Source organism: Brassica napus, chromosome C8, assembly GCF_020379485.1.
Source record: "Brassica napus cultivar Da-Ae chromosome C8, Da-Ae, whole genome shotgun sequence".
Taxonomy (NCBI): Eukaryota; Viridiplantae; Streptophyta; class Magnoliopsida; order Brassicales; family Brassicaceae; genus Brassica; species Brassica napus.
Window position 1 is genome coordinate 39,394,924 of NC_063451.1, and position 25,657 is coordinate 39,420,580.

The following is a 25,657-nucleotide window of genomic DNA, read 5'->3' on the forward strand; positions in this document are numbered from 1 at the left end:
AATCCTATATATAGGCGAAACCGCAGCCCTCTTCATTTCCTCTCTAATTCCTCTCTACAGCCTCTCCATTTCCTCTCAACATGGTAACTCTCTTTCCTCTCTAAGTAGTTTAGGGAATTTAGATTAGGTGGTTAGTTTAGGGAATTTAGTTTACGAAATTAGTTTACAAAATTTAGGTTTCCTCATTTTATTAATTACGTAGTTAATACTGTTCATAATTTTTTATTTACTCTTGATTTTAATTTAGAAATTTAAATTTTGCAGACTATTCGTAGACACCAGCGTAGTGCTCACTACTCGCAGATGTTCGGTCCACCGGGTAGTCGGTTAGACCCGCCTTCACTTCCCGGTTCTTCTTCAGCTCCCGGTTCTTCGGGTCAGCAGGAGACCGTCCCCGAGACTCAATCTTCTCAGAGAGTCTCGCCTTCTTCTACGGCATCGCCATCAGTTCCTCATGTGCCTCCTCCGGTAGCTCCTCCTCCGATGCCAGCTCCTCATGTGCCTCCTCAGATGCCCGCCCATCAGGTTCATGCTGATTTGATGGTGCCAGCGAGTTGTCCTTACTCTCAGTACACTGTTGAGGACATTCTCGGTTTGCCAGGCAGAGAAGGCTTACCGATCATAGACCCCGACCGACCTGAAGGAACACTTTGGTATGTATGTTACATTTATTTTTTAAAATTCATTTGTGACTTTAATAAATATTTAAAACTTTGAATTTGTTTTTTTTTTCCAGGTTTGGGGTTGATAACTGCCTTGCAACAGAAGTAACCGAGACGATTAAAGGTTACTTCTCCATGGCACATCCCAACTGGAAATCCACTCCGATCTACATCAGAAGGACGTGGTTCAAGATTTACGCTGTAAGTTTTTACAATTTATTCCTGATTTATATTTTTTTAAATTTTATTTTTCTAAACTAATTATTAATATTTTTTTTTTTGCAGCAAAAATTTAATTGGTCCATGGGGGTCACTGAGAAGGTGCGGAAAGAGTTTATCGACAAGGCGAAGAAACGTTTGTTGGACACGGTCTCCAACTGGAAGGGTGACTGGATCGTGAAGGGCTATGAGCGGGGCAAACCCACAACCATCACCACGGACGTGTGGGATGGCCTCATCCGTTACTGGAGGGATCCTGATGCCATGAGAGTCGCCCAGTCTTGCTCCGCCTCCCGTAACTCGGTAGATGAGCACGGCCACAGGGCGATGCAACATAGTACGGGCCAAAAGCCACACGCCCGCGTCCGTTTGGAAATGGTACGTAATTTAAATATTTAACTTTTTGATTTTTTTATATATATATATATATATATATATATATATATATAATAAAAACTTTCTTAACTATTTTTAGGCCAAGGAGTTGGGACGTTTACCGACTCTTATGGAACTTTTCGATCGGACCCACAAGAACAAGGCGGGCGCATTTGTAGATGAGAAGTCTGAGAAGATCTACAATGATGTGGCAGCTCGTATTGACGAGCGTGAGACCCAGCTGGCGCAGGAGTCCGCCGACGGATCACCCGTCGTCTTATCCACAATAGAAGTGGATAGAATTTACGAGGAGGTAAATTTTATATAAATTTTTTATTAATTCCATTTTACTTTAAAATTTAAATTTTAATATATATTTTATTGTTTTTTAAGGTCGCTCCCAAGAAAAAGGGACGTGTGTTGGGGATTGGTTCCGTCAACGATGTTCCGAGAGCGACTTCCTCTTATGGCCAGAGACGGGATGATGAAGTCTCTCAGCTGCGCGACGTGTTGGAGACGACACAACATCAGCTGTCGTCGACACAAAACGAGTTGGCCTCGACAAAATCGTCGTTCACAGCTCGTATGACTGGTCTCGAGAACTTCTTGGACGTCATAGCGGCCACAAATCCGGAATGGGAGGCCATGTTCAGGACCATGAGACAACAAAACCCCATTCCAGGCGAGACATCCGTGCAAGTCAACGAGGAAGATCTCTCGAGAAGGAGCGAGGAATTCTACGACGCGGCAATGCAGCATTAGTTTTTTTTTTGTTATTGTATTTTAAAATTCAAAACTTATTTATATATTATATAATTTCATTTTAATTCGGCCAAAAAAAATTTTCTATTCGATTTAATTTCAATTAAAATTTTATTAATAAATTAAATAAATATAATTTTTATTTATAAATTCAGTAAAGAAAACAAAGTAATTGCGTCGCTAATTCCCGATGTATTAACGAGGAAAATTAACGACGAAATATCGAGGAAAATTAACGAGGATTTTACGTGGATTTAGTTACGATTCTATTACGACGAATTGTTTTCGTGTTCCTTTCGTTGTTATTACGACGAATTTATTTAGAGGTTTTTGCGGGTATTTTACGACGAATCATTTACGAGTTTCTTACGAGGAACCACAACGACCGCGTTACGTGGAAACCCCACGTGGTCTTTACGACGAAAACTTAATTCTTCTTTACGAGGAAAATATAACCTCGCTAATTAACGAGGAAATGGCGACGAATCTTCTCTTACGACAATCATATAACGACGAAACGCCTTTCATCGCCATTTCCTCGTAAGTCTTCTTTTCCGAGGAAATAACGACGATTTTGGCCGTCGTTAAATTTGTGTTTTCTTGTAGTGTTTCAAAAATTGCGATTAAAGTCAATGTAAAATCATCTTCCAATGATCTGGATACAAAGGAGTTTGTATTTTGAAGAAAATTCAGAAGTTCATACAGAATCTTTGCGTTTTATAATGTTATACTCCCTCCGTTTCACAATACATGATGTTATTCCTTAGTGCACAAAGATTCATAAATTTATTTTTCTCTAAAAAGTAGTTTTAAAAATATAATTTAAAAATCATCCAATCAATTACAGAAATGACTACAACATCTAATTAGTTACACAGTTTTCAATAAAGTTAAAAATAACATAAAAATATCAAAACATCATCTATTTCGAAACAACAAAAATCTTCTAAAACATCATCTACTATGAAACGGATGGAGTATATGTTATTACGAATTCTAGCTAAAAGTGTTTAGACAAACACAAATTTTGTATCAGAAAAATATCATGAGAAGGAAATAATAGATTTTGATTCTTTCATTTAGCGAGTAAGGCTTCCTTTCGAAAAACATCATTAAACTCATTTTTCATTGTATATTTTTCAATATATGACACATATATCTGTTTATGTAATAATTTGTTGTTCAAAAGGTCTGAATATTAATTTTGTAATCTTAATTTTTACGAGTAAAAATTGTTTGCTGTGAAAAGATCGTTTTTAAATATTTTTCTAACTCCACTTCAATTTTATTTTTGTTATTTTATGTATGAGAAACTGAGTCATAAATCTTGTTAATGATATTCTAAATACGTCTTTATGTTGAAAATGTTTGTGTAATGAGCTGATGATGAATGGCTTTAAAATTGTTACTATTATGTAGCTCTTTTTACTTTTAATTTGAATAAAATTCAATGCGTTCGTTATAGTCCATGTGCCACATATTGTCAAATCATCAGAGTTCAAACTACAAGGTTCTCAGTGTTTGTGTAAGTGTCATTGGCATGTGTTTCAATTATACGGATTATCACATAATTTCATAAAGTTTGATAACATGATGGAGTTCGCTCCTAGAAATATAGTTACCCCTCACGTCAATCCCACGAGCTTTGTTCAATCATTTATATCATTTTGGCTGGTGAAGACATGTAATGTTCCTACTAGCTAATTGAGCCTCGGTCACATAATGACTAGAGCTTATATGTTCTGCTCTATCTACTAATGCAAACTCAAATTCAAAATCTTGTCGGGAGACTCGACTTCCTAGTGAAAACCCCAGTCATGTCCATTTTCCAACAAAAACCAAATCCAATGATCATCGACATCACCATCTTTGGCCAAAAACATTGATGAGAATTTTAAAATTGTTTTAAAAAGCACAGACATTTATAGAAAAGCAACACACCTGCATCAGTCAATGACTAAAGCATTGGATATTTAACAAATCCAAAACCAAACAAATAACACTATTATTTTATTATTATATTTTCAAATTTTGTCACATCCTCCAACATACTTGAAGCTCTCACAAGAATTCAAAAAACTTTCCCATGTCTACATTACACCACGTTGCTACACTAGAACCCATCATCACCTACATTCTTCTCCTTCGTCTTCTTCTTCATCTTCTTCGCTCGCCTCTCTCTCTATCTCAGCAACTCCTCGTTGCACGAGAAAAAAATGCAAATTCATCGACTTCTTTCACTTCTTGTTTCTTCTATCTTCTTCCACTTCATCAGCTTCTCCTCGTCGCTAAACCACGATGGCCTATCTCTTCTTGCACTCAAATCCGCGGTCGCTCACGACCCGACACGTGTGATGACTTCCTGGTCCGAATCCGACCAAACTCCATGCCACTGGCCTGGCATCACCTGCACACGCGGCAGAGTCACCTCCCTAATTCTCTCCGGAAGAAGACTCTCCGGCTACATCCCCTCAGAACTCGGACTCCTCGACTCACTCACAAGACTCGAACTCAGCCGCAACAACTTCTCCGAACCCGTCCCCACTCGTCTCTTCAACGCCGTTAACCTCCGTTACATCGACCTCTCCCACAACTCAATCACCGGCCCAGTCCCGGCCCAAATAAAAGCCCTGAAGAATCTCACTCATCTCGACGTCTCCTCCAACCGCCTCAACGGCTCGCTCCCCGAGTCGCTCACCCAACTCGGAAGCCTCGTCGGCACTCTCAACCTCTCTTACAACCGATTCTCCGGCGAAATTCCGCCGTCGTACGGCCGATTCCCGGTCTTCGTGAGCTTGGACCTCGGCCATAACATTCTCACCGGAAAAATACCTCAGATAGGCTCTCTGTTGAACCAAGGACCAACCGCGTTCGCCGGAAACTCTGATCTCTGTGGCTTTCCGTTACAGAAGATGTGTAGAGAAGAAGCTTCGAATCCTAAACTCGTCAGTCCTAAACCGGAAGGCTCGAAAGTCCTCAACAGAAAACCAAACCGGATTTTCGAAAGTAAGAATAAACCGGTTACCGGAACCGTAACGGTTTCACTGATAACCGGATTCTCCGTCGTGATCGGAGTGGTTTCTCTCTCCGTATGGCTGATTCGAAGAAAACAGAGCTCCGGTGAGTTCAAATCGGAGAACACGGCGCCGCCGCCGGAGGGGGACGTAGGTAAGCTCGTTGCGATGGACGAAGGCTTCGAGCTAGAGCTCGAGGATATGCTGAGAGCTTCAGCTTACGTCGTGGGGAAGAGCAGAAGCGGGATCGTGTACAGAGTAGTCGCCGGGATGGGATCGGGCACGGTGGCGGCGACTTTTTCAACGTCCACCGTCGTCGCCGTTAGAAGGCTCAGCGACGGGGACGCCACGTGGCGGAGGAAAGATTTTGAAAATGAGGTGGAGGCAATCGGTAGGGTCCACCATCCGAATATCGTACGGCTGAGAGCTTATTACTATGCAGAGGACGAGAGGCTTTTGATCACGGATTACATTCGTAATGGCAGCTTGTACTCTGCTTTACATGGTAATGGCAAACTTCATCATTAGCTTAACCACTAATTACAATTATTATTCTTTTATTTTGTTGTTTTGCTTTACCTTTATGAGGTTTGATTGAGATTGAAAAAAAAGACAAGATTAGGTTTATTTGGTAGTTAGTGTTATTGATCGAGTTGATGGTTGGATCTATGTACATAAAGTTTCTGTCTTTGAGTCTTTGTTTGATTTTATTGTATTGATTGGCGTGTTCCTCTTGTTCCTTTCGCATTCATAATCTTTCTGAACTAGTTCACATGTGTGGTAACTGTTTTAGTTTCAGACAAGCTTTGGATCTTTCTTCTTGTCGGAAGAAGAAACTTAATTCGTTTTGTTTTGTTTGTGGTAGATTTGAAATAGGAGAGAACACTGGAAAGTTGTGTAACGGTCTTGTTCGTATTGACTTGCATGAGATAACATTTCTGGTTTAAGATCAGTTTAAACAGTGTTTAATGAGACAGAAACATGAGTCAGATTAAGCTCTGAGGGATGTTTGTTTATCGATAAACAGTTGCCAAGTTTTTGATTCTTGTTGTTCATCGTTGACTTTTTAGTTTTGTTTTGTAGGAGGATCCTCAAATACTCTGCCTTCACTATCTTGGCCTGAAAGGTTACATATTGCACAAGGAACTGCTCGTGGGTTGATGTATATACACGAGTACAGCCCTAGAAAATACGTCCATGGAAACCTAAAATCAACAAAAATCCTGCTCGATGATGAGCTGCAGCCTCGCATCTCAGGCTTTGGTCTAACACGTCTAGTCTCGGGCTACTCAAAACTCACCGGTTCGTTATCCGCAAAGAGGCAAAGCCTAGACCAAACCTTCTTAACCTCTGCTACAGTGGTGACAAGAATCTCATCTCCCTCGGTTGCTTACCTTGCACCAGAGGCTCGAGCTACTTCTGGTTGCAAATTATCTCAGAAGTGCGATGTGTATTCGTTTGGGGTTGTCTTAATGGAGTTGTTGACTGGTCGTAAGCCTAATGCTTCATCTGAAAACAATGGTGAAGAGCTTGTGTGTGTTGTGAGGAGTTGGTTTAAAGAAGGGAAGCATTTGGACGAGATTTTAGACCAAGAGATTATAAACAAAGGTTATGAAGAGAAGCAAGTTATTGCAGCCATTCATGTCGCCTTGAACTGCACGGAGAAGGATCCAGAGGTTCGTCCAAAGATGAGATCAGTATCTGAAAGTCTTGGTCGAATCAAGCTAGACTAATAGCTGAGAAATCAAGGAAGTTTTGCGAATCCGAGTGTAAAATTTATGCACCATCATGTCTTGCTTCTCGAGAAGCTGTGTTTTCTTTGTTTTGCCATGTCGTAGGGTTTAGGATTCTTCATCGTTGGGTTATTGTTATCAATTAATATGGTTTGTTGTTTGTTTATCATCTTGATAACAATAACAAAGTTTGTAATAATAAAACAATGTCCCATTAAGTTTTTCATGTTCTAAAGATCTCAAACATGATTATTTCAACAAACTTTGTAAGAATTTCATGACTTGTTACCAACGTTTTATAAACACACAATCTGACCAACCATTTCAAATTTGTATAAAACGAGACGGGGTTTCATGATATAGAATCACAAGTTGTTTTTATTAAAAGAGATTAATTAGATGTAACCGTCTTCTGTCCTGGAAAAAAAAAAGACTTTTAGATCCAACATTTAAGCTAGATTAGAGTAAATTTAAAAAAATGTAATTACTCTAAACATCAGGTTTGTACAATTTCATTAATTATAACGTTTCGAATCTAAGGCCAGCATTAAAGTAGACGCTTAGACAAGTGCTGACGGGTGGGGTCCATAGCAAAAGAAGAAGCACCGACGCCAAAGACGCTAGATCAAGCGCCGTGTTTTTTCAGTGCTTGCACTGTTTCACGGGCCTCACTGACACGTGGCGGCGGCGGCCCGTGATTGGTTCGTTTTTAATTTTTAATTTTTAATTTTTAATTTTTAATTTTTAATTTTTTTAAATCAAACAAAAAAAACCTTAAAAAAAAAAAAAAAATTTAAGCACCCCCAAGCGTTACTTCTTAGCTTAGATATGTGTCGGCTACACTAGCAAAAAGAACGGTCAGATCTGTATCCGTCCGTGAACGGTTAGTTAAATGATCCGGTTCGTTTAGCAACAAAGCACAGAAGCTCAGGTAGACTCGCACGTAGACAACAACAAAGCTAACGCAATCGAAGGGCAAAACCGTAATCTCCAAAACCAGGAACGGTAGGTAGGTTTATCTGCGTTTTATCCCGCCTCTCATTCGAATTTCGAAATTGCTCTCTCCAGACACGTGACTAGGTGAGCGCGTCTCTCTCTCACTCTCGCACGTGCGAACGTTTTGATTTGTTTATAATCCCGCTCCTCTGAGAGATCGTAACTCACTCTCTTCCCCCAGAATACTCGCCGCTTCAAGAGTTTCATCAGTTCATCAATCGCTTACTGAAGATTCAGAGGTAAACAAATCTCCATCCCTTCGGTTTGACTATTAGTGACTTTAACACCGTTCTTGTGAATCGATTTCTTGAGATTTATATTGAAAATGACGGATTCGGATTTGAATTTGACATTTTCGGTCTTGAGATTTCTCTAATTGACGAATCTGATTCTTGTTTTTTTTCAGCCACCGGATCTTAAAATGGCAGAGGCAAGAGACCGATTGGAGAAGCCGGTGGATTACGCGGCGATATTTGCCAACAGACGCAGTCGCGGTGTGTTGCTCGACGACGAGCCAGCCTCGCGTCTCGGTGTGTTCGAACATCCAGTTCGCAGATTGCCATCGGGTTCTCGCGTGCCTGGATCTTTGGTTGGAGGCAATTACAGTTCATGGAGGCCTGGTCATGGGAATGGGAGCGGGAGTGGTCAGAGTCAGTTTAGATCCTCCCAGGGAAGAGAGAACGTGCCTATGGCGTCTGCTAGGCGTGAAAGAGGTGGCGCTTCACGGAGTTTGTTACCTTCTTGGTACCCAAGGACGCCTCTACGTGATATAACCCACATTATGCGGGTAAATTCACCAGTCCTTCTGGTTATAAATCAGTTTTGGGTGGAGCTTGGTTAGATGGAGAATGTTCTTGCTGAGTCTTGGTTTCATCACTGGGTCTCTTTGTCCTTTTTCAGCTGAATTGCGATTGGTTTGTGTATGAATCCATTGAAGTAGGCTATCTTAGCGTTTTTGTGTTAGATGAATCATAAAGCCCAAAAGCTTGCTCAGCCTTTTGTGTGTTCATTCTCGTCTGACAATGGGTTTTGCTGAGTCTTAGTTTCCACATTTGGGTCTCTTAAGCACTTCCTTTCCAGCTTAATGATGATTGGTTTGTGTCTGAATCGTAGCTGTTCTTGCACTAGTCTTTGCTTGTACTGGCGATTTACTACTCTGTTTATGGCTATGTCAATTTCAGGCTATTGAGAGAAAAAGAAGAGCTGGTATGGGAGTAGACAGTGGCCTGGGGGCTGAGACTCCATCTCGCCAACAAGTTCGTGTTCTTGAAACTCCACTAGCATTGGCGGCAGATGAGCCCAATTGCGTAATGGTGACGCCTGCTCCAGCTGTGGGATTGAAGCGTAGTTGCCCACCATCAACTGCTAAAGTCCATAAGATGTTGCTTGACATCACAAAGGAGATATCTGAGGAGGAAGAAGAAGCAGGGTTCATCACTCCCGAGAAGAAGCTACTCAATTCTATCGACGTGGTAGAGAAGATTGTGATGGCGGAGATTCAGAAACTGAAGAGCACTCCGCTTGCAAAACGGCAAGAGCGGGAGAAGAGGGTAAAGACTTTGATGTCTATGCGATGATCCCACACTTAGGACAAGAGACACCGGAGGGAAGGTATCAGTGAGTACATCATCTTCTGATGATATCAAAATCAATCATTATCATCTTCTGATGATATTGACTTCGACAAGTCCTTGCGTATATCATTTTCTTATGATTCATTCTACTAGAAAAGTTCAATCATCTTGTTGATGATTTTGTAAGATCAGGGATCATCTACTGATGAATATAGTTTTGATAGTTTTACACATAATGTTTGGAGTCTCTACTGTAGACATTTTTCCCTTGTAGATGAATCTCGTTCTTGTTGTCACGTTGAATAATTGTGAGTTGGTATGAATCCTTACCTTTGCTAGTTTGTTTACTTTGAAGTTCAGAGAATAATTAAGATCTCATATGTTAAGCTTTTGATGTACAAATACAATTGAATTTTAGAATCCGCCAGAATTGAGAATAAGACATCAGATTTAATTGGTAACACATAATGGATTAGAGAACATAGTAAATGAATAAAGAAGTAAACACCAACTGATTCAGTAACCAAGAATATTAACATATTTAACAGAGAGAAATAGAGTTTTTTTTTCTTTTATGAAAAATAAAAGAGATTATAGTAGTGTCTCAAAGGTGCCATAATGAGGAGTTTTCAGTCATCCGATGATATTTAAACACAAATCACAAAGACCACAAAAGATTCAAAGTTTTTGTCATCAGTTTTGGTGTTTGTTCCCTTCTGAGGTTATTTTAGACAATGGGAGGATACTGCTTGGACTGCAGCTTAACCCTTTTCTTGTACTCAACTGCATCCTGCATATATTTGAATCTCCATCAGTATAATAAACTCACAATCACTTTGGTTCATATGTTTCATAAACTATGCCATCAATTAGAGATAGTACCTGAATGAAGAGATGGTAACCATCAGTCTGTGCAGGGTCAGCGGGATTAGGGGTGTCAAGTAAATCCTGAATACCGACAAGAATCTGCTTCACTGCGATGGCTGGTCTCCATCCCTAATCAACATTTAAACAACAGGGAGGTTGAGAGCATGATGAAGATCGATTTGGTCATGGAGAAAATGCAAAGAAAAGAGTGTACTTACGGAATCCTCGTTAAGGATGGAGAGACAGACTGTTCCTGATGGATAGACATTAGGGTGGAAAAAGCCTGGTGGGAATTTGCATTTGGGGGGTTTGCTTGGATAGTCCTCGCTGAAGTGCATCGTTAATGGAAAGTATCCACCTTCCCAATCAGTCTGTAGTGTCAAGCAAATTCACTATGAGTATAACGCTAGCAGTTACACTTATAAACCAACCAAGGCAACCATTTGAAGATATCGAAAAGCCAATTAAACCTCAAACTAAAGAGTGTAAGATAGAGACATCAGAGTTAGATTCAATGTCGTTATCTAGACCAAGGTCAGGACATCACAGATTCTATCTACTAAGTGCGCATTCACAACAACTAATGGGACAATCAGTCTACAGTGGCGTGTAAAGTAGCTAATTATGATTAGCAATTACTCTTGCACAAAAACTATTTATCAGTGATGAAACAAGTCGAAAAGGCTAAGTAAGGGTACACAGCAGAGTTCAAATGCAAAAAAAAACACGATCAAGACCACAACATTTATGCAATTTCAAAGCTTGGATTCAGAGCACCACAGGTGAAGATGAATAGCGAGATTACAGCCACTCTTTCTAGAATAATTGAGATAATAATCAGTCTACAGTGTCGTGTCAAGTAGCTATGAATAATACTAAAGGAATGAATAGCAATTACTTTTGTACTAAAAACTCTTAACCAAGTCGAAAAGTCTGAAAAAGGTACACAGCAGAGTTCAACTTAGACACACATGATCAAAAAGACCACACAACTTTATGAGATTACAGCTACTCTTTCTACCAACATTCAAAATTAATAATGGGAGAGTTCGAATTCAAAATGATCATCAAGACCATAACTTTAATGCGCCAATACAGAACATGGAGGGAGATACAAGTACAATAAAAGAATCAAGCTTATAAAGAGAAACAAAACAGAACCTACACACTTACCCCAGCTTTACCAGGAATAGTGCAATGCCACACCATCAGATTCACAGACCCATCAGACCCAGTCTCTGGCTTCGCCACAAACCCCTAATTTCACCATCACAACAAGTGTATAATCAGAGACAATAAACCATACCCAAAGATCAAAAATCAAAAAAATTTACAGAAGAAGAATATAGGTACATGAGGATGATTCTTCCTCCACGACTTCCTCTCCTCAGCCAAACGACCACGAGCGATTCCACTAGCCATCTCTCTCTCTCTCTCTCTCAATAGCTGCTCTTCAAACTCTTTTATCTCTCGATTTATATATTCTCGAAGCAGACGAAGAAGTGTAAGTTACAGATTTGCCCGTATGTTAAAGCCGGGAAACGGCTGTCGGAGAATCGTACGGTCCAGATTCCGCGGCGGATGAATGTCCTTTTCCTTCTACCTTCCTTTGTTCCTTTAATTAAACTGACCGGTCAATTATTAAATTAAAAAGAAAGAAGAAGTCAAATGGATAATGTAGCGTGAAACCTACGCGATGGAAAAAACCTATCCCATTTTTCACGTGGCCCATTAATCCACTCTGGGCCCATTAACTTTTGTGATCTGTACCGGCGAGAAAGGCGTAGGGGAGTCCGGCATGCCGCTCCACTACAAAGGAACCATCATCCACGGCATAATCCCAGATCATATTTGGTTCGGTGGGGACATCACTCACGGTAACGGACTTGGAGGCGAGTCCATCTACGGCCAGCAGTTCCCCAAGGAGGACTGCATCAGGAAGCACGACGGTCCAGGCATCCTCTCTACGGGCACCAACGGATCTCAGTTCATGCTCCACATGAAGGTGTCCCCGGACTACGACGACGGCGAGCACATCGCGTTTGGACGGGTTTTGGACGGACTTGATGTGATGGCTCGCGTTGGGAAAATGGTCGGGAATGAGTTTGTGTACCCTTCCACACAGAGTGGATATGTTAGAGGCAATGTACTGGCCTCGCTGGTCATGGCACGTCGTACCCTCGGTGACACATGAAAAAGAAGGAGAAGGCCCTCGCCACATTTACTTAGCTTGTCTTTGTTTTTGGTTGGTTGTTCGTTTGGTGTCGCTGTTACCTTTTAGTTTTAAACTGGATACCATTAAATAATGCTAAGCCTTGACAACACGAACGTAAAGATACTGCATTTTTTCAACGAGGTCATAAGTGTTGGTGAGCTTGTCGCCAGTGAGTTCTCCACCAAATGAGGTTGTAACGTTCTTGACCCACACTGAATGGCCCATTGACCACATATCCCCTTCGTTAAAAGCTTAGCCGAACGCCTTTGAAAAATGCATATAATACATGGAACCTTTGATGTGCGACCGATTCTTCTTCAAGTACTCTGAAACAATTTAATCAAAGAGTATGTGTTAAGTAGTTTACATGATAAACTCATCTTTTAAAAATATGAAAAGGGAATCATTCTCGTCTGACGTGTCATAGCTCGGATCAACGGTAAATCCGACGGCGACAGAAACAAAGACGTAGATTAATAGCATACACGTGCGCGCACTACAATAATCTCTCTCTCTCTCCTCTTCTCTTCCCCCCCTTCAATGCCCATATGATTCGTCACCCAAAGAAAAGATCTGCAACTTCACATACGAAGGAGCCATGATCGAAGAAGACCAAGACCTCATCGACCAGTCACCACCGCCTCCAGACCCAAACCCGAACCCGAATTCAGCAATCCACCCTCGACGGGTCTCTTTCGAGCACGGGCTCCTCCCGATCCAGAAGCTCGTTTTCGCCGACCCGATCCAAACCCTAGCTCCCGTGAAGCGCAAGCTAGCCGACGCCGCCACGAACAACCGCGTCGGATCGGGCGTAATCGCCGAGGTCCTCCAGATCTCCGGCGACCACGCGCGCCTCGTCCTCGAGACTCTCGGCTCGGTGCTTCATTCCGAGGGTGATCCTCTGGTTGGGGCGAAACCGGAGGAGGTTGAGTCCGTGGGAGCTGACTTGAGGGATCTAGTGTTGTTTCTGTATATTCAGTCGTATAAGAAGTTGCTGCCAAGGACGCATAAGGACTCTGCGGCGGTGGCTGATGTGTGGCCTTCGACTTCGGCTTTTGATGGCTACTTGTCTGCCTTGTCTCCAATTCAGGCAAAGTTTCTTACTTTGTGTTTGCCCTCTTGAGTATACAACGTTCAATCAGTGATCCCAATGCGTAGTATCTATTAAGAGGATTATGGAATTTGAATTCGATAGTTTTACAGTGCAGTTTAAAGTTTTGGGTTTAATGTACCTGGAACCTAGAGTTACTACGATGAAACTGTTGGGTATTTTGTGGTGGAGGATTGCTGTCACACCAATGTGTATTTGAAGTAGTTAAGCATGCTCATGTGAATTTTGCTGCAGTGTGAGATACTTTTATCTTGTGCTTGGTGGTTGTTAGGTAGTATGTACCTGTGTTATGTGGTTTCAGTTCTGTTTCTTTTTTCCTTGTGCCTTATAATGATTGGTCCTTTCGAGTGGTTTATTTGGTGATAATGCGTGATGTCGTCTTGTGTTTTGACTTTCAGTCTCCACTCCTGTTTGTGGTAGGGTTGGTCTAATGTGTCTTTCAGAATATAGTCATCCGTGCTTTAGTCTTTTTCCCTGTTTCAACAGTAATTGTTCTCCGATGTGCTATTCTTCCCTCCTATCACGTGGTCTAAAGTGTTAGTTATATTTCCCTTTTGATCTTTTTGCAGCTTGTTCGCAGCAATAGCCGCCGGTTTATGCCGTCGCAAGCAGATGATGAAGCTCATCAGTTGTCGTATCTACAAAAGCATTTAGCAAATATTATTTCTCTCCTTGCAGAGCCTGTAGAAGGAGAAGGAGAAGGAGAAGAATCAGTGGTATGTGTTTCTTTTAATATTTTTGTCGAGAAGAATCAGTGGTATGTGTTTCTTTTAATATTTTTGTCGAGAAGAGTCACTGTAACTACAGAGCATGACAATAAAATCTGACGTTGGAATCTTGGGATAATAATATTTGAGGGAATGAGAGAGAAGACAAGTCTCAAGCTAAATGATATTTCATGATGATTCAAACTATTAATTGTTTTACTTGTTTAACATCCTTCAGGTTCTCTCTATGGAGGCTTTTGAGCACCTGGGTTTCCTTGTTCAGTTTGGCGACAAGGGATCTGATGTATCTCCATTGAGCCAAGCGACTCCTTTCTTCGCTAATTCGGATCCGGATATGCCTGCTGTTCCAGTCCCTGCTTCCCAAGTGCATGACTGGCTTCTGCAAAACATAGCTTCCGCTTTAGAAAGCATTACTGAGAGAATTTCTGGGAAGGAGAACGGTCCTTCCAATGCGTCTGATCAAGATGATGCTATGTCAGATGCTTGTGATGCTCCGAACAAGGTTGCATCTAGTGGTAGAGGCCCGTGTTTAATAGAAGGAGTCTCCAAGACTTCCCTTGTTAAGCAGGCCTCCGATCTTAGGGGTAGATCTGTTAAGGTTCGCTTAAGAAAAATGACTTACTTTTTACTATAGCTAGAATATTCCCTGCTCCAGTTGACTTGCGTTATACAGTCTCTCTGTGCACTCATGGCAACTACATGTTATGTGTATTTGCAGGTTGTCAATTGCCATGATTCTGTTATTTATCTTTTGGCGCCATTGAGATATGCAACTGTGCATGGATGTTCTGATACAACTATAGTTCTGGGAGCTGTTGGCAAGGTATCGGACACAATACTCCGTTCCACTACCTTTAAAGGAGATATTCAAGTCAAGTTTTAACAGGTTATTATATCTGCCGAATTTTACTAAAAGATGCAGCACATCTGTTTTCTGATTTCTTTTTGCAGGCATTAAGGGTTGAGCACTGTGAGAGAGTTCATGTGATTGCAGCTGCCAAACGTGTGTGCATTGCCAATTGCCGTGAATGTGTATTCTTCTTGGGAGTCAATCAGCGACCACTAATTGTTGGTGATAACCACAAACTGCAGGTGAAGCTTCCCTCTCTAAGTTCGACGGTTGATTTTACAAGTTTTATATTATACTTCACCGTGCATACGCAACTCTTCCACACCTTTATGATACAAAACCAAAATTAGTGAAGATGTGAGACTTTTTAGTAGTTTTTTTTGGTTAGTATGCTCTTCTAGACATGTGAACTGTGTTTAATGGAAACATCTTCGCTCACTGGTTAAGAAACACCTCTTTGGTCTTATGTTTGCTTGATAGGGTGTCACAGGTTTCCTTTCACTACTGGAAATACAAACACTGTCTGATATCTAGTGGTTCTAGTAACTACAAGTTTTTGTAAAAAATTGTTTGATTTTGTTCCAGGTCGCTCCATATAATACATATTACTCTCATTTGGAGGAGCACATGAGCGAGGTAGGGGTTGAGGCAACTATCAACAAATGGGACAAACCATTGGCACTGGGAGCAGTGGATCCACATGACTCACTGTCGCATCCTGCCGGTGTTGCTGATGCACAGGCTGAATCAGCTGCTTGTGTAGACCCTGACCAGTTCATTAACTTTTTGGTAGACTCTCTTTTTGCTAGTCTCATTTGACTCCAATAACTGGTAAATGATATTCACGAAACATCTAATCACGTGTTTACCTGTGGTGAAGATCCCAAACTGGTTTAACGGCGAGGAAATTGGTTCGACTAAAGACAATCCATTTCCATTGCCAGACCCTTATATGGCAGCTCAGCAGAGAAACGTATGTTTTTATGTTTTCTTATAGTAAGAAACGAAGCACTTGTACCGCATCTTCTTAACTCTCCTACTTTTGGTTTCATCCAGCTTAAGAATTTGGAAGAAACAAGACGATCGCTAAGAGAAACGCCTCTGGAAGAAAACCGGAAAAAGGAGCTATCAAGCGCACTCCATGTGTATTTCAAAGACTGGCTCTATGGTAAGAAATTCGAAATCAATCCCCACACAAAGTTTATATGCATCATTAGGTTTTGACTATCTCTATGTTTCTGGTGTGAATATTACAGCAAGTGGAAATATAAGGCAGCTTTACTGCCTACAAGGTGACTAATAATGAACAAATGAACCAAATGGAAGATGTCTCGTTTCTGTAGAGCTCTCTCTCTCTCTCTCGATCATTTTGGCATATTTGCTGGTAGTGAAGAAACCCAAGACCCCTCCAGCCTGATTTCTAGTTTGGAATCTATACGCACCACCACGTAACTTATCTGCACAGAACATTCCACTAAAGCTTTTTCCTATAGATTATTGTTTTCTTTATTTATGCTTTGTTCATGTTAAATCTTTGTTTCTTTTGACATTTTCAATTCCTCGTTTTTGTCCTCTTTTCGGGACAGAACATGATGTGTTCCTTGAACTGGCACTGTTTGCAGTAGCATAAGCAGGTAGGTGAAGAATTACTCACTAAAGAGTTTTTAAGGACTTGCTAATTGCCATATTACTCAGTGCTTTCATAGATAGTATATATTAATGATGCTTATGTTGATGTTTTAATCTCAATCTCTTGATGATGATGATGACCGTAAATCCTAAAATTTAATAGTGATCTAGAGTTTATTCTATGAAAGATAAAATGAAAGATAAAATGACGTAGACAACGATATCTTTAGAAAACAACGATTTAATCAGTTTCCAATAGGCAAAGATAGATTTTATTGATGAATAAGAGTGAATACAATGAATGAAATGAGATCGAACCAATTTCCTTAAAGCATGTATGAGTATAGCTCTCTCTATGATTTTCAACGTGTCTTCCTTCGTATCCATCGATCTCTTTTTATAGCGGATAGACTCTGCGATCTTCGCAACCGCTCTGCGATCTCCGGCTCCTTGGGTCGATCTCTTCTTGTTCGTAATGGGCCTCTAACTCGCTCCGCGTCGCACGGCCCAGACCCCTCCAGCCTGATTTGTAGTTTGGAATCTAAACGCATCGCACGTTAACTTACCTGCACATAACATTCCACTAAAGCTTTTTGCTTTAGATTATTATTTTCTTTCTGCTTTGGTCATGTTTTATATTTGTTCCTTTTGGCTTTTCAATTCCTCTTATCTTTTGAAAATCTCATCTTCGGGACAGAGCATGGTGGTTTCCATGAATTTTTATATAACATAAAAGCAAAACTTCTTTTTGATATTGTTGTTTTGTCTTTAGCTCGGAGTAACTCATGTGATTTTTCTTCAATTCTTTTGTAATTAAATTAAGATTGCTGATGTGTTGGTGATTACTTCGCGTATCAATCTCACTCTCTGGTTCTAGAAATCTGCATAAAGAGATGTGAACATGTCAAATAGAACGAGAACAAACGAAACTCATTTAAGGTTTTATCCGAAGTTAGCTCATTTACATCTATCCTCTTTCCAATTCTAGTTGGGTATTTCAGTTTCCATTCTAGCTGACCAATGAGTCAATGACTATGCATGAGGAAAGACTAAATGTTAAAACAACTACCAACAATTATGGAATAAATTTATATTTATTGATGAGATAAAATAAATATAAAATGTCATAATTTAAAATTTTCTCCAGTTTAGTTTTGATTAGTAGCTCACCAGCGAGTCAATGACCATGAGGAAGGGTCTACAACAACTAGCTAGCACCAACCATGGAAGAATTTTTTTTTCTTTTTTTAAAAATCATGAAAGATGAAAAAACTTACAGCTATATATATCGAGAATCTACAAGACTCAGTTTCAAATATTAAAAGAGCAGAGCAACAAAGCAAGAGAGAAAAAAAAAACAAAACCATATAAATTTTCTTTGAGGTAATGTGTATTTGCATATGCATATAATATTTACCAATACTTGGTCTCTTTTATTCTGGTTAATGTCTTGTAGTTATATATATATATATATATTTTTTCAATGTCCTCACATCTCTATGGTTACTTCATAGTTTTCTTCTAAATCATATTTCATTTCCGTATTCTCTCTCATTTTTAAAGCATTTGATTAATGGATATCTTTGTTTGATTAAGCAAAAACAGACCCTAAGAAGATGTCTTCATCGCAAAACAACTCAACTTCATCATCCTCAACTCAGTCTTCCCTCCCCGCAGGCGCCACCACCGGAGAAAACAACGTTATTAGCCGTGAAGGGACGGCGATTACGTCGACCCAACAACTAAGGGCGATCTTGGAGACGGACACAGTCAAATGTGGAATGTGCGGCAAATATTATACAAGAGAACAGAATCCACATCCTCACCGGAGGGGACACAACAACAATCCAAGGGGACGTAAATGAGGAGAAGTGGAAATGGCGAGTAATGCTACAAGCATTACGATGTTCGGTCTTTGTCTGCAAAAGCTATCTATAATAAGACTTGCATGAAACCATTATCTTTTCTACCTAAACTATGTTGTACTGTCTTTCTTGGTTTCTTTCAATAATATTTGTGTTTCCTTTTTATAATTACCGGTTTCAATGATGTTGTTCGATCATATCAAATGAGAATGCATATAAAACTATTAGTGTGACGAGTAATTTCAAGTCCAGAAACAAATAACTTTGCCAAATTTTCCATATTATAACTCATGCTTTGATTGATAGTATATATTAATGATGATGATGTTGATGTTTTAATCTCAAACTCTTGATGGTGATTGATGATGATGTTTTAGTCTGATTCTTAAACTAAGTAAACGTCTGTTTCTGTTGGATGTGTGAACAAAGGGCTTTTATCACTAAAGACAAACTTAAAAGAAGCAAGAGCCAAAACCATTAAAATACTACCCAAGTCAAAGGCCATGATCTGGCGTCATTGTCTGGTTTTAAGTAGCATACAACATATAATTTTGATAAGATCTTTTAGACCTTCAAGATTAAGCAGCAAGTTGAAGAAAACTTTAATTATTTTCAAAAGTGAGTATGGGAAGTTCTATTCATGGTCATGTACCCATCAGAATCTGTGTACTTGACTTTTCATTGGATTGTGTGTATCAGATTGTTTCTATTTCTTTTGTGGTTTGCTCTATTTATTACTACACAATATTCAGCATCTTTCTTTTGATTTGCAAGATGTTACTAGAACAAAAATGTTGCATTTTCATAGCATTAAAGAGCATTTTTCGTCTCTACTCTGTTCACAAGAGATTAGAGTTTCATAACGCCATGGAAACTTAGACTAAAGAACAATGTTCCCAAAAAATCAGACTCCATGTATGAAACCAAAACGCACCATGCATCAAACTCAGGTCCTAACAACAGCGTTACGATGTTTTCAATCTCTCTGCAAAAGCTATATAATAAGACTTGTGATACCATCTTTTCTAACTAAATTAAGTCGTACCTTCTTTCTTGGTTTCTTTCAAATAATATTATTATTAATGATGATGATGTTGATGTTTTAATGTCAAACTCTTGTTGGTGATGATGATGTTCTAGTCTGATTCTCAAACTAAGTAATCATGCGTTTCTGCTGGATGTGAACAAAACAAAGAGCTTATTACTAAAGAAAAATGGCTTAAAGATCCAAAACCATTAAAAATCATATCCGTATCAAAGGATCTGGCGCCATTTTCTGGTTTTAAAGTAGCATACAACATATAATTTAATAATTAGATCTTTAGTCTACCAAGTCTTGGTTTCCACATGTAAAAGGCTCTTGGTGAAGATCATAATTAGATTCATGGTATCATGTATCCATCAGAATCTGTGTCATTAGGTTTTGACTGTCTCTATTGTTGATGGTGTGAATTTGACTATAAGGTGACTAATAATGAGACAAGTGGAAGATGTCTCGTTTCTGTAGAGCTCTCTCTCGATCATTTTGGCATATTTGGTAGTGAAGAAACCCAAGACCCTCAAGCCTGATTTGGAATCTATACGCATCACCACGTTGACTAATTTGCACATAACATTTTTTTGTAACTGCTAATTTGCACATAACATTCCACTAAAGCTTTCTTTTAGATTATTATTTTCTTTCTGCTTTGGTCCTGTTTTATCTTTGTTCCTTTTGACGTTTCAATTCCTTGTTTTTTCCCTCTTCTCTTTTGAAAATCTCATCTTTGGGACAGAGCATGGTGGTTTCCGTGAACTGTTATAAGTTATAACATATAAAAGCAAATTTTTTTTTTTGATATTGCTGTTTTGTCTTTAGCTCGGAGTAACTCATGTGATTTTTCTTCTATTCTTTTGTAATTAAATTAAGATTGCTGATGTGTTGGTGATTACTTCGCGTATCAATCTCACTCTCTGGTTCTAGCAATCTGCATAAAGAGATGTGAACATGTCAAATAGAACGAGAACAAACGAAACTCATTTAAGGCTTTATCCGAAGTTAGCCCATTTACATTTATCCTCTTTCCAATTCTAGTTGGGTATTTCAGTTTCCATTCTAGCTGACCAATTAGTCAATGACCATGCATGAGGAACGACTAAATGTTACAACAACTACCAACAATTATGGAATTGTTATGAAATAACTTATAATTTATAGTATCGAGAAATTTAATAAGAGTAAAATTCAATACCCGTAGGAAGCAAATAACACTAATATAAGTGAGAGAGTTTATTATAAAGAAGAAGAAGAAGATGTAATGGTGTACAAAAGAGTGAGATGAGTGATGGTATTTATAGTGAGCAACAATACATAAAATATCAAAGATGGTGCTTGATTTGGTAAATGAGTGGGTGATCATAGTGCTTGATGAGTAGATGATCATAATGCTTGATGAGTAGATGATCATAGTGCTTGAGTTGGTAAAGGAGTGGAGGATCATTTCAAAGTTTATCTTATAACACTCCCCCTTGATCATCCATCTTGTATTAAGTTTCGTAACACTCTCCTTGGGGACCGGTGTCACTCTCCGCTCTCGCTTAACGTCTTTGTTGCCTCGTTAAAAACCTTTCTAGGAAAACCCAATGGGAAAAACCATAGTTAGGTAAAAAGAGTACAACTACGTAAGCTCCCCCTCGATTGAGCAGTCATAGATCCTTCTGATGACGCATTCCAATGTTATGGACATGTTTTCTGAATACCGAAGTAGGAAGTGCTTTTGTGAAGAGGTCGGCTGCATTGTCGCATGATCGGACATATCTTACTTCAATCTCTTTCTTTTTCTCGAGCTCGTGAGTGTATGAGAAGAACTTTGGATGTATATGTTTTGTTCTATCACTTTTGATATATCCTTCCTTCGTTTGAGCAACACATGCTGCATTGTCTTCATATAGAATAGTTGGCCCCGTACTTTTGTCAATCCCACTACTTGAACAAATGTGTTGGCTTATTGATCTTAGCCATACACATTCTTTACTTGCTTCATGGAGTGCGATGATCTCAGCATGATTTGAAGAGGTAGCCACAAGCGTTTGTTTCTGAGAACGCCAAGATATAGCAGTGCCTCCGATCGTAAAAACATATCCTGTTTGCGATCGGGCTTTGTGTGGATCTGAAAGATATCCTGCATCTGCAAAACCAACCATTTGACCATTTGAATCTTTAGGGTAAAATAAGCCTAAATCAATAGTCCCTTGTAGGTAACGAAAGACATGTTTAATTCCATTCCAATGTCTTCGTGTTGGAGATGAGCTAAATCTTGCTAGAAGATTAACAGCGAATGATATATCAGGCCGTGTACAATTTGCAAGGTACATCAACGCTCCAATTGCACTTAGATATGGTACTTCCGGACCAAGTATCTCTTCTTTTTCCTCAGGTGGTCGAAATGGATCACTTTCAATGTTAAGTGATCTAACGACCATCGGGGTGCTAAGAGGAGTTGATTTATCCATGTTAAATCGTTTCAACACTCTTTTAGTGTATGTGGATTGATGCACAAATATACCATTTTGTGAATGTTCTATTTGTAGGCCAAGACAATACTGTGTCTGTCCAAGATCTTTCATCTCAAATTCTCCTTTGAGATAGTCTGATGCCTTTTGTATTTCTTTTTGAGTTCCAATAATATTTAGATCATCAACATATACCGCGATTATCACAAATCCGGATGTTGTTTTCTTGATGAAAACACATGGGCATATAGGATCATTCACATATCCTTCTTTTGTTAAATGTTCACTGAGACGATTGTACCACATACGTCCAGATTGTTTTAACCCATATAATGATCTTTGCAATTTTATTGCACATAACTCTTTAGGTTTGGAACTTAATGCTTCTGGCATTTTAAATCCATCAGGGATTTTCATGTAGATATCAGTATCTAATGATCCGTATAGATAAGCTGTAACAACATCCATGAGACGCATCTCAAGATTTTTATCAGCGGCTAGACTCATCAGGAATCTAAATGTGATCGCATCCATTACAGGAGAATATGTTTCCTCATAATCAATACCAGGTCTTTGAGAAAATCCTTGGGCTACAAGGCGAGCTTTATACCTTGTAATCTCATTTTTCTCATTTCGTTTTCGAACGAAAATCCATCTGTACCCAACTGGTCTCACATCTTCAGGTGTGAGTACAATAGATCCAAACACTTTTCGTTTGTTAAGCGAATCAAGTTCGATTTGTATTGCTTCTTTCCATTTATTCCAATCATGTCTCTTTTGACATTCATATATGGATTTCGGTTCTGGATCATCGGTATCTTCATTTACCTCACTTGACACGATATATGAGAAAGCATCATCAAGGTCATTTTGTTCATTTCTATTCCATATCCTTTTATTATGGATGTAATTAATAGAAATCTCATGATTATCTTTCGATTCATGATGCTCTGATTCATCAGAGTCCTTATCATTTATTTCTTCCAAAATATTTTCTGCTATTTTGGGTGCATCATATATTTCAGCTTTCTTCTGTTTCCTAGGATTCTTATCCTTAGAACCAGCAGGTCTACCACGCTTCAGGCGTGTTTTTGGCTCTCGTGTGTCATCCTCCTTTTCTTGTTCATTTGGCATTTTGATACGAGCAGGAGCATTTGCAGCTGGTATATGAGATTTAGTTACCGTCTTGGTATCTGCAAATGCATCAGGTAGCTGGTTAGCTATACTCTGTAAATGCATAATTCGTCGAACTTCTAGTTCTGACTCTTTAGTAGGAGGATCAAGATATAACAATGATGGTACACTCCATTTTATATCACTTCCAACATTTTTGTTTTCTCCCCCTAGAACTGGGAATACATTTTCGTCAAAATGACAATCAGCAAAACGTGCTGTAAAGACGTCACCAGTCTGTGGTTCTAGGTATCTTATAATTGATGGAGAATCACAACCAACATATATTCCCAACCTTCTTTGTGGTCCCATCTTTGTTCGTTGTGGTGGTGCTACAGGCACATATACCGCACAACCAAAGATTCTAAAGTGGGAAATGTTTGGTTCTCGACCAAACGCTAACTGTAGTGGGGAATACTTATGGTATGCACTCGGTCTGATCCGAATGAGTGCTTCTGCATGCAAAATGGCATGTCCCCATACAGAGGTTGGAAGTTTTGATCTCATGATCAATGGTCTTGCAATCAATTGCAGACGCTTAATTAAAGATTCAGCCAAACCATTTTGCGTATGAACATGAGCAACCGAATGTTCAACTTCAATTCCCATTACCATACAATAGTCATTGAATGCTTGGGATGTGAATTCACCAGCGTTGTCTAGTCTAACTCTTTTAATAGTATAATCAGGAAACTGTGCTCGCAGTTTGATTATCTGAGTTAGAAATCTCGCAAATGCCACATTTCGAGATGATAATAGACAAACGTGTGACCATCTACTGGATGCGTCAATTAATACCATAAAATAGTGGAATGGTCCACATGGTGGATGTATCGGTCCACATATATCACCTTGAATTCTTTCAAGGAACTTTGGTGATTCTTTATCGATTTTGGTTGGCGATGGCCTTACGATCAATTTTCCTAGAGAACATGCAACACATGTCATTTTATTCCCTTGAGAAATCTCCTGGATTTTCAATGGATGACCATGTGAACTTTCTATGATTTTACGCATCATTGTAGTGCCTGGGTGGCCAAGGCGATCATGCCATAACGTGAACTCTTCTGGGTTCCGTTTTACTACAAGATTTGATTCGATCTCATCGATATAAGTATGATGTAATCCCGAAGGAAGTTCTGGAAACTTTTCCAATATGTGTTTTCTGCCACATTTTTCAGAAATTACATACATGTATTTCTTTCCATCCTCAGTTGCAGACTGAGTATCATATCCGTGAAGATATATGTCTTTAAAACTCAACAAATTCCTTTTAGAACTCGGAGAATATAAAGCATTATTTATGGAAAATTTTGTTCCATTCGGCAAAGTAAAGTTTGCTTTACCAGTTCCTTCAATCACGTCTGCAGGACCTGATATTGTATTGACGACAATTCTTGTCGGTTTTATATCAGAGAAATATCTCTTTTGTCTCAGAATAGTGTGCGTTGTTCCACTATCTGGTATGCATATTTCACGAATCCGTTTCTTGGATTTTGCTCCATTAGTATTTTGATCCATTTCTGAAATTATCATAAACATTAAATAAAAGTGAAACGTGAAATTTATTCATTGATTATATAAAGAAAACACACAATAATTATACATATATTGTTGTTAAAACAAAATTATTCTTTAAAAACATAATTATTATACATTACAAATGAGGACTATTCAGTAGTCTTATTAGAAACATTTCTGTACTCTTCAAGAGTATTCTAGTCCAGCTCATTTGCGAAATCAGAGGATTCAAGGTATGAGGTCCCTTCAACGTTTTCCGTGAGGTTCACCTCTTTAGCCTTTCCTTTTATGGATTCTTGATATAACTTGCACAAATGTGGGGGAGTACGACAGGTACGGGACCAATGTCCTTTACATCCACATCTGTAACATACAGTCTCACTTTTCTTTGTGGTATCCTCTTCGGTTTCTTTGCCTTTATGAGGTTGTTCAGATCTAACCATTTGTTAGATCTAATACTTTTAGGATAGTAAGGCTTTCCACGTTTGTTGTTGAAACGCCGACCACGACCTCGGTTGGTATGGTTTCTCCTTCCCGAATATTCTACCGCCGTAGCATTCACTTCGGGAAATGCCTTGGCTCCCGTAGGTCGGGAATTATGGTTTTTGATTAGTAACTCATCGTTCTTTTCAGCCAACATGAGTGTTACCATCAATTCAGAAAATTTGGTGTACCCACATTTTCTGTAAATTCGGGATAAGACGTTGTGTTCTTTGTGGAAGGTATTGTATGTCTTGTCAAGCATTTCTGCTTCGGTGACAGGGTTACCACAATATTTTAATTGTGCAACTATCCTCAAGATAGTGGAATTGTAATCTCTAACCCTTTGGAAATCCTGAAACCTCAGGGTTTTCCACTCTTCAAGAGCGTG

The 25,657-nt window shown here is 39.3% G+C and overlaps 5 protein-coding genes across 5 annotated transcripts; 4 read left to right on the plus strand and 1 right to left on the minus strand.

Annotated features, from left to right (window-relative positions):
- The first annotated feature begins 4,008 nt into the window (after positions 1–4,008).
- Positions 4,009–7,000, plus strand: LOC106376962 (receptor protein kinase-like protein ZAR1). The gene is made up of 2 exons (XM_013817140.3): positions 4,009–5,537; positions 6,116–7,000. Exons 1-2 carry the CDS (start codon positions 4,235–4,237, stop codon positions 6,763–6,765), a joined length of 1,953 nt encoding a protein of 650 aa, XP_013672594.2. The 5' UTR covers positions 4,009–4,234; the 3' UTR covers positions 6,766–7,000.
- Positions 7,001–7,809: 809 nt separating this feature from the next.
- On the plus strand, positions 7,810–9,682 carry LOC106451503 (protein GIGAS CELL1-like). Its single transcript, XM_013893436.3, has 3 exons — positions 7,810–8,000; positions 8,168–8,548; positions 8,943–9,682. The coding sequence occupies exons 2-3, from the start codon at positions 8,183–8,185 to the stop codon at positions 9,336–9,338; spliced, it is 762 nt and encodes a 253-aa protein (XP_013748890.2). The 5' UTR covers positions 7,810–8,000; positions 8,168–8,182; the 3' UTR covers positions 9,339–9,682.
- A 142-nt stretch (positions 9,683–9,824) lies between these two features.
- Positions 9,825–11,845, minus strand: LOC106377139 (SUMO-conjugating enzyme SCE1-like). Its single transcript, XM_013817350.3, has 5 exons — positions 11,556–11,845; positions 11,376–11,459; positions 10,421–10,573; positions 10,218–10,331; positions 9,825–10,125 (listed from the first exon to the last, which is right to left on the minus strand). Exons 1-5 carry the CDS (start codon positions 11,622–11,624, stop codon positions 10,063–10,065), a joined length of 483 nt encoding a protein of 160 aa, XP_013672804.1. The 5' UTR covers positions 11,625–11,845; the 3' UTR covers positions 9,825–10,062.
- Positions 11,846–12,000: 155 nt separating this feature from the next.
- LOC106355219 (peptidyl-prolyl cis-trans isomerase 7-like) lies at positions 12,001–12,692 on the plus strand. Its single transcript, XM_013795205.3, has one exon. It carries the CDS (start codon positions 12,001–12,003, stop codon positions 12,394–12,396), a length of 396 nt encoding a protein of 131 aa, XP_013650659.2. The 3' UTR covers positions 12,397–12,692.
- A 216-nt stretch (positions 12,693–12,908) lies between these two features.
- On the plus strand, positions 12,909–16,777 carry LOC106377229 (TBCC domain-containing protein 1-like). Its single transcript, XM_048764776.1, has 9 exons — positions 12,909–13,507; positions 14,098–14,244; positions 14,474–14,854; positions 14,975–15,079; positions 15,208–15,348; positions 15,692–15,895; positions 15,987–16,079; positions 16,163–16,274; positions 16,363–16,777. The coding sequence occupies exons 1-9, from the start codon at positions 13,016–13,018 to the stop codon at positions 16,404–16,406; spliced, it is 1,719 nt and encodes a 572-aa protein (XP_048620733.1). The 5' UTR covers positions 12,909–13,015; the 3' UTR covers positions 16,407–16,777.
- Positions 16,778–25,657: the final 8,880 nt, after the last annotated feature.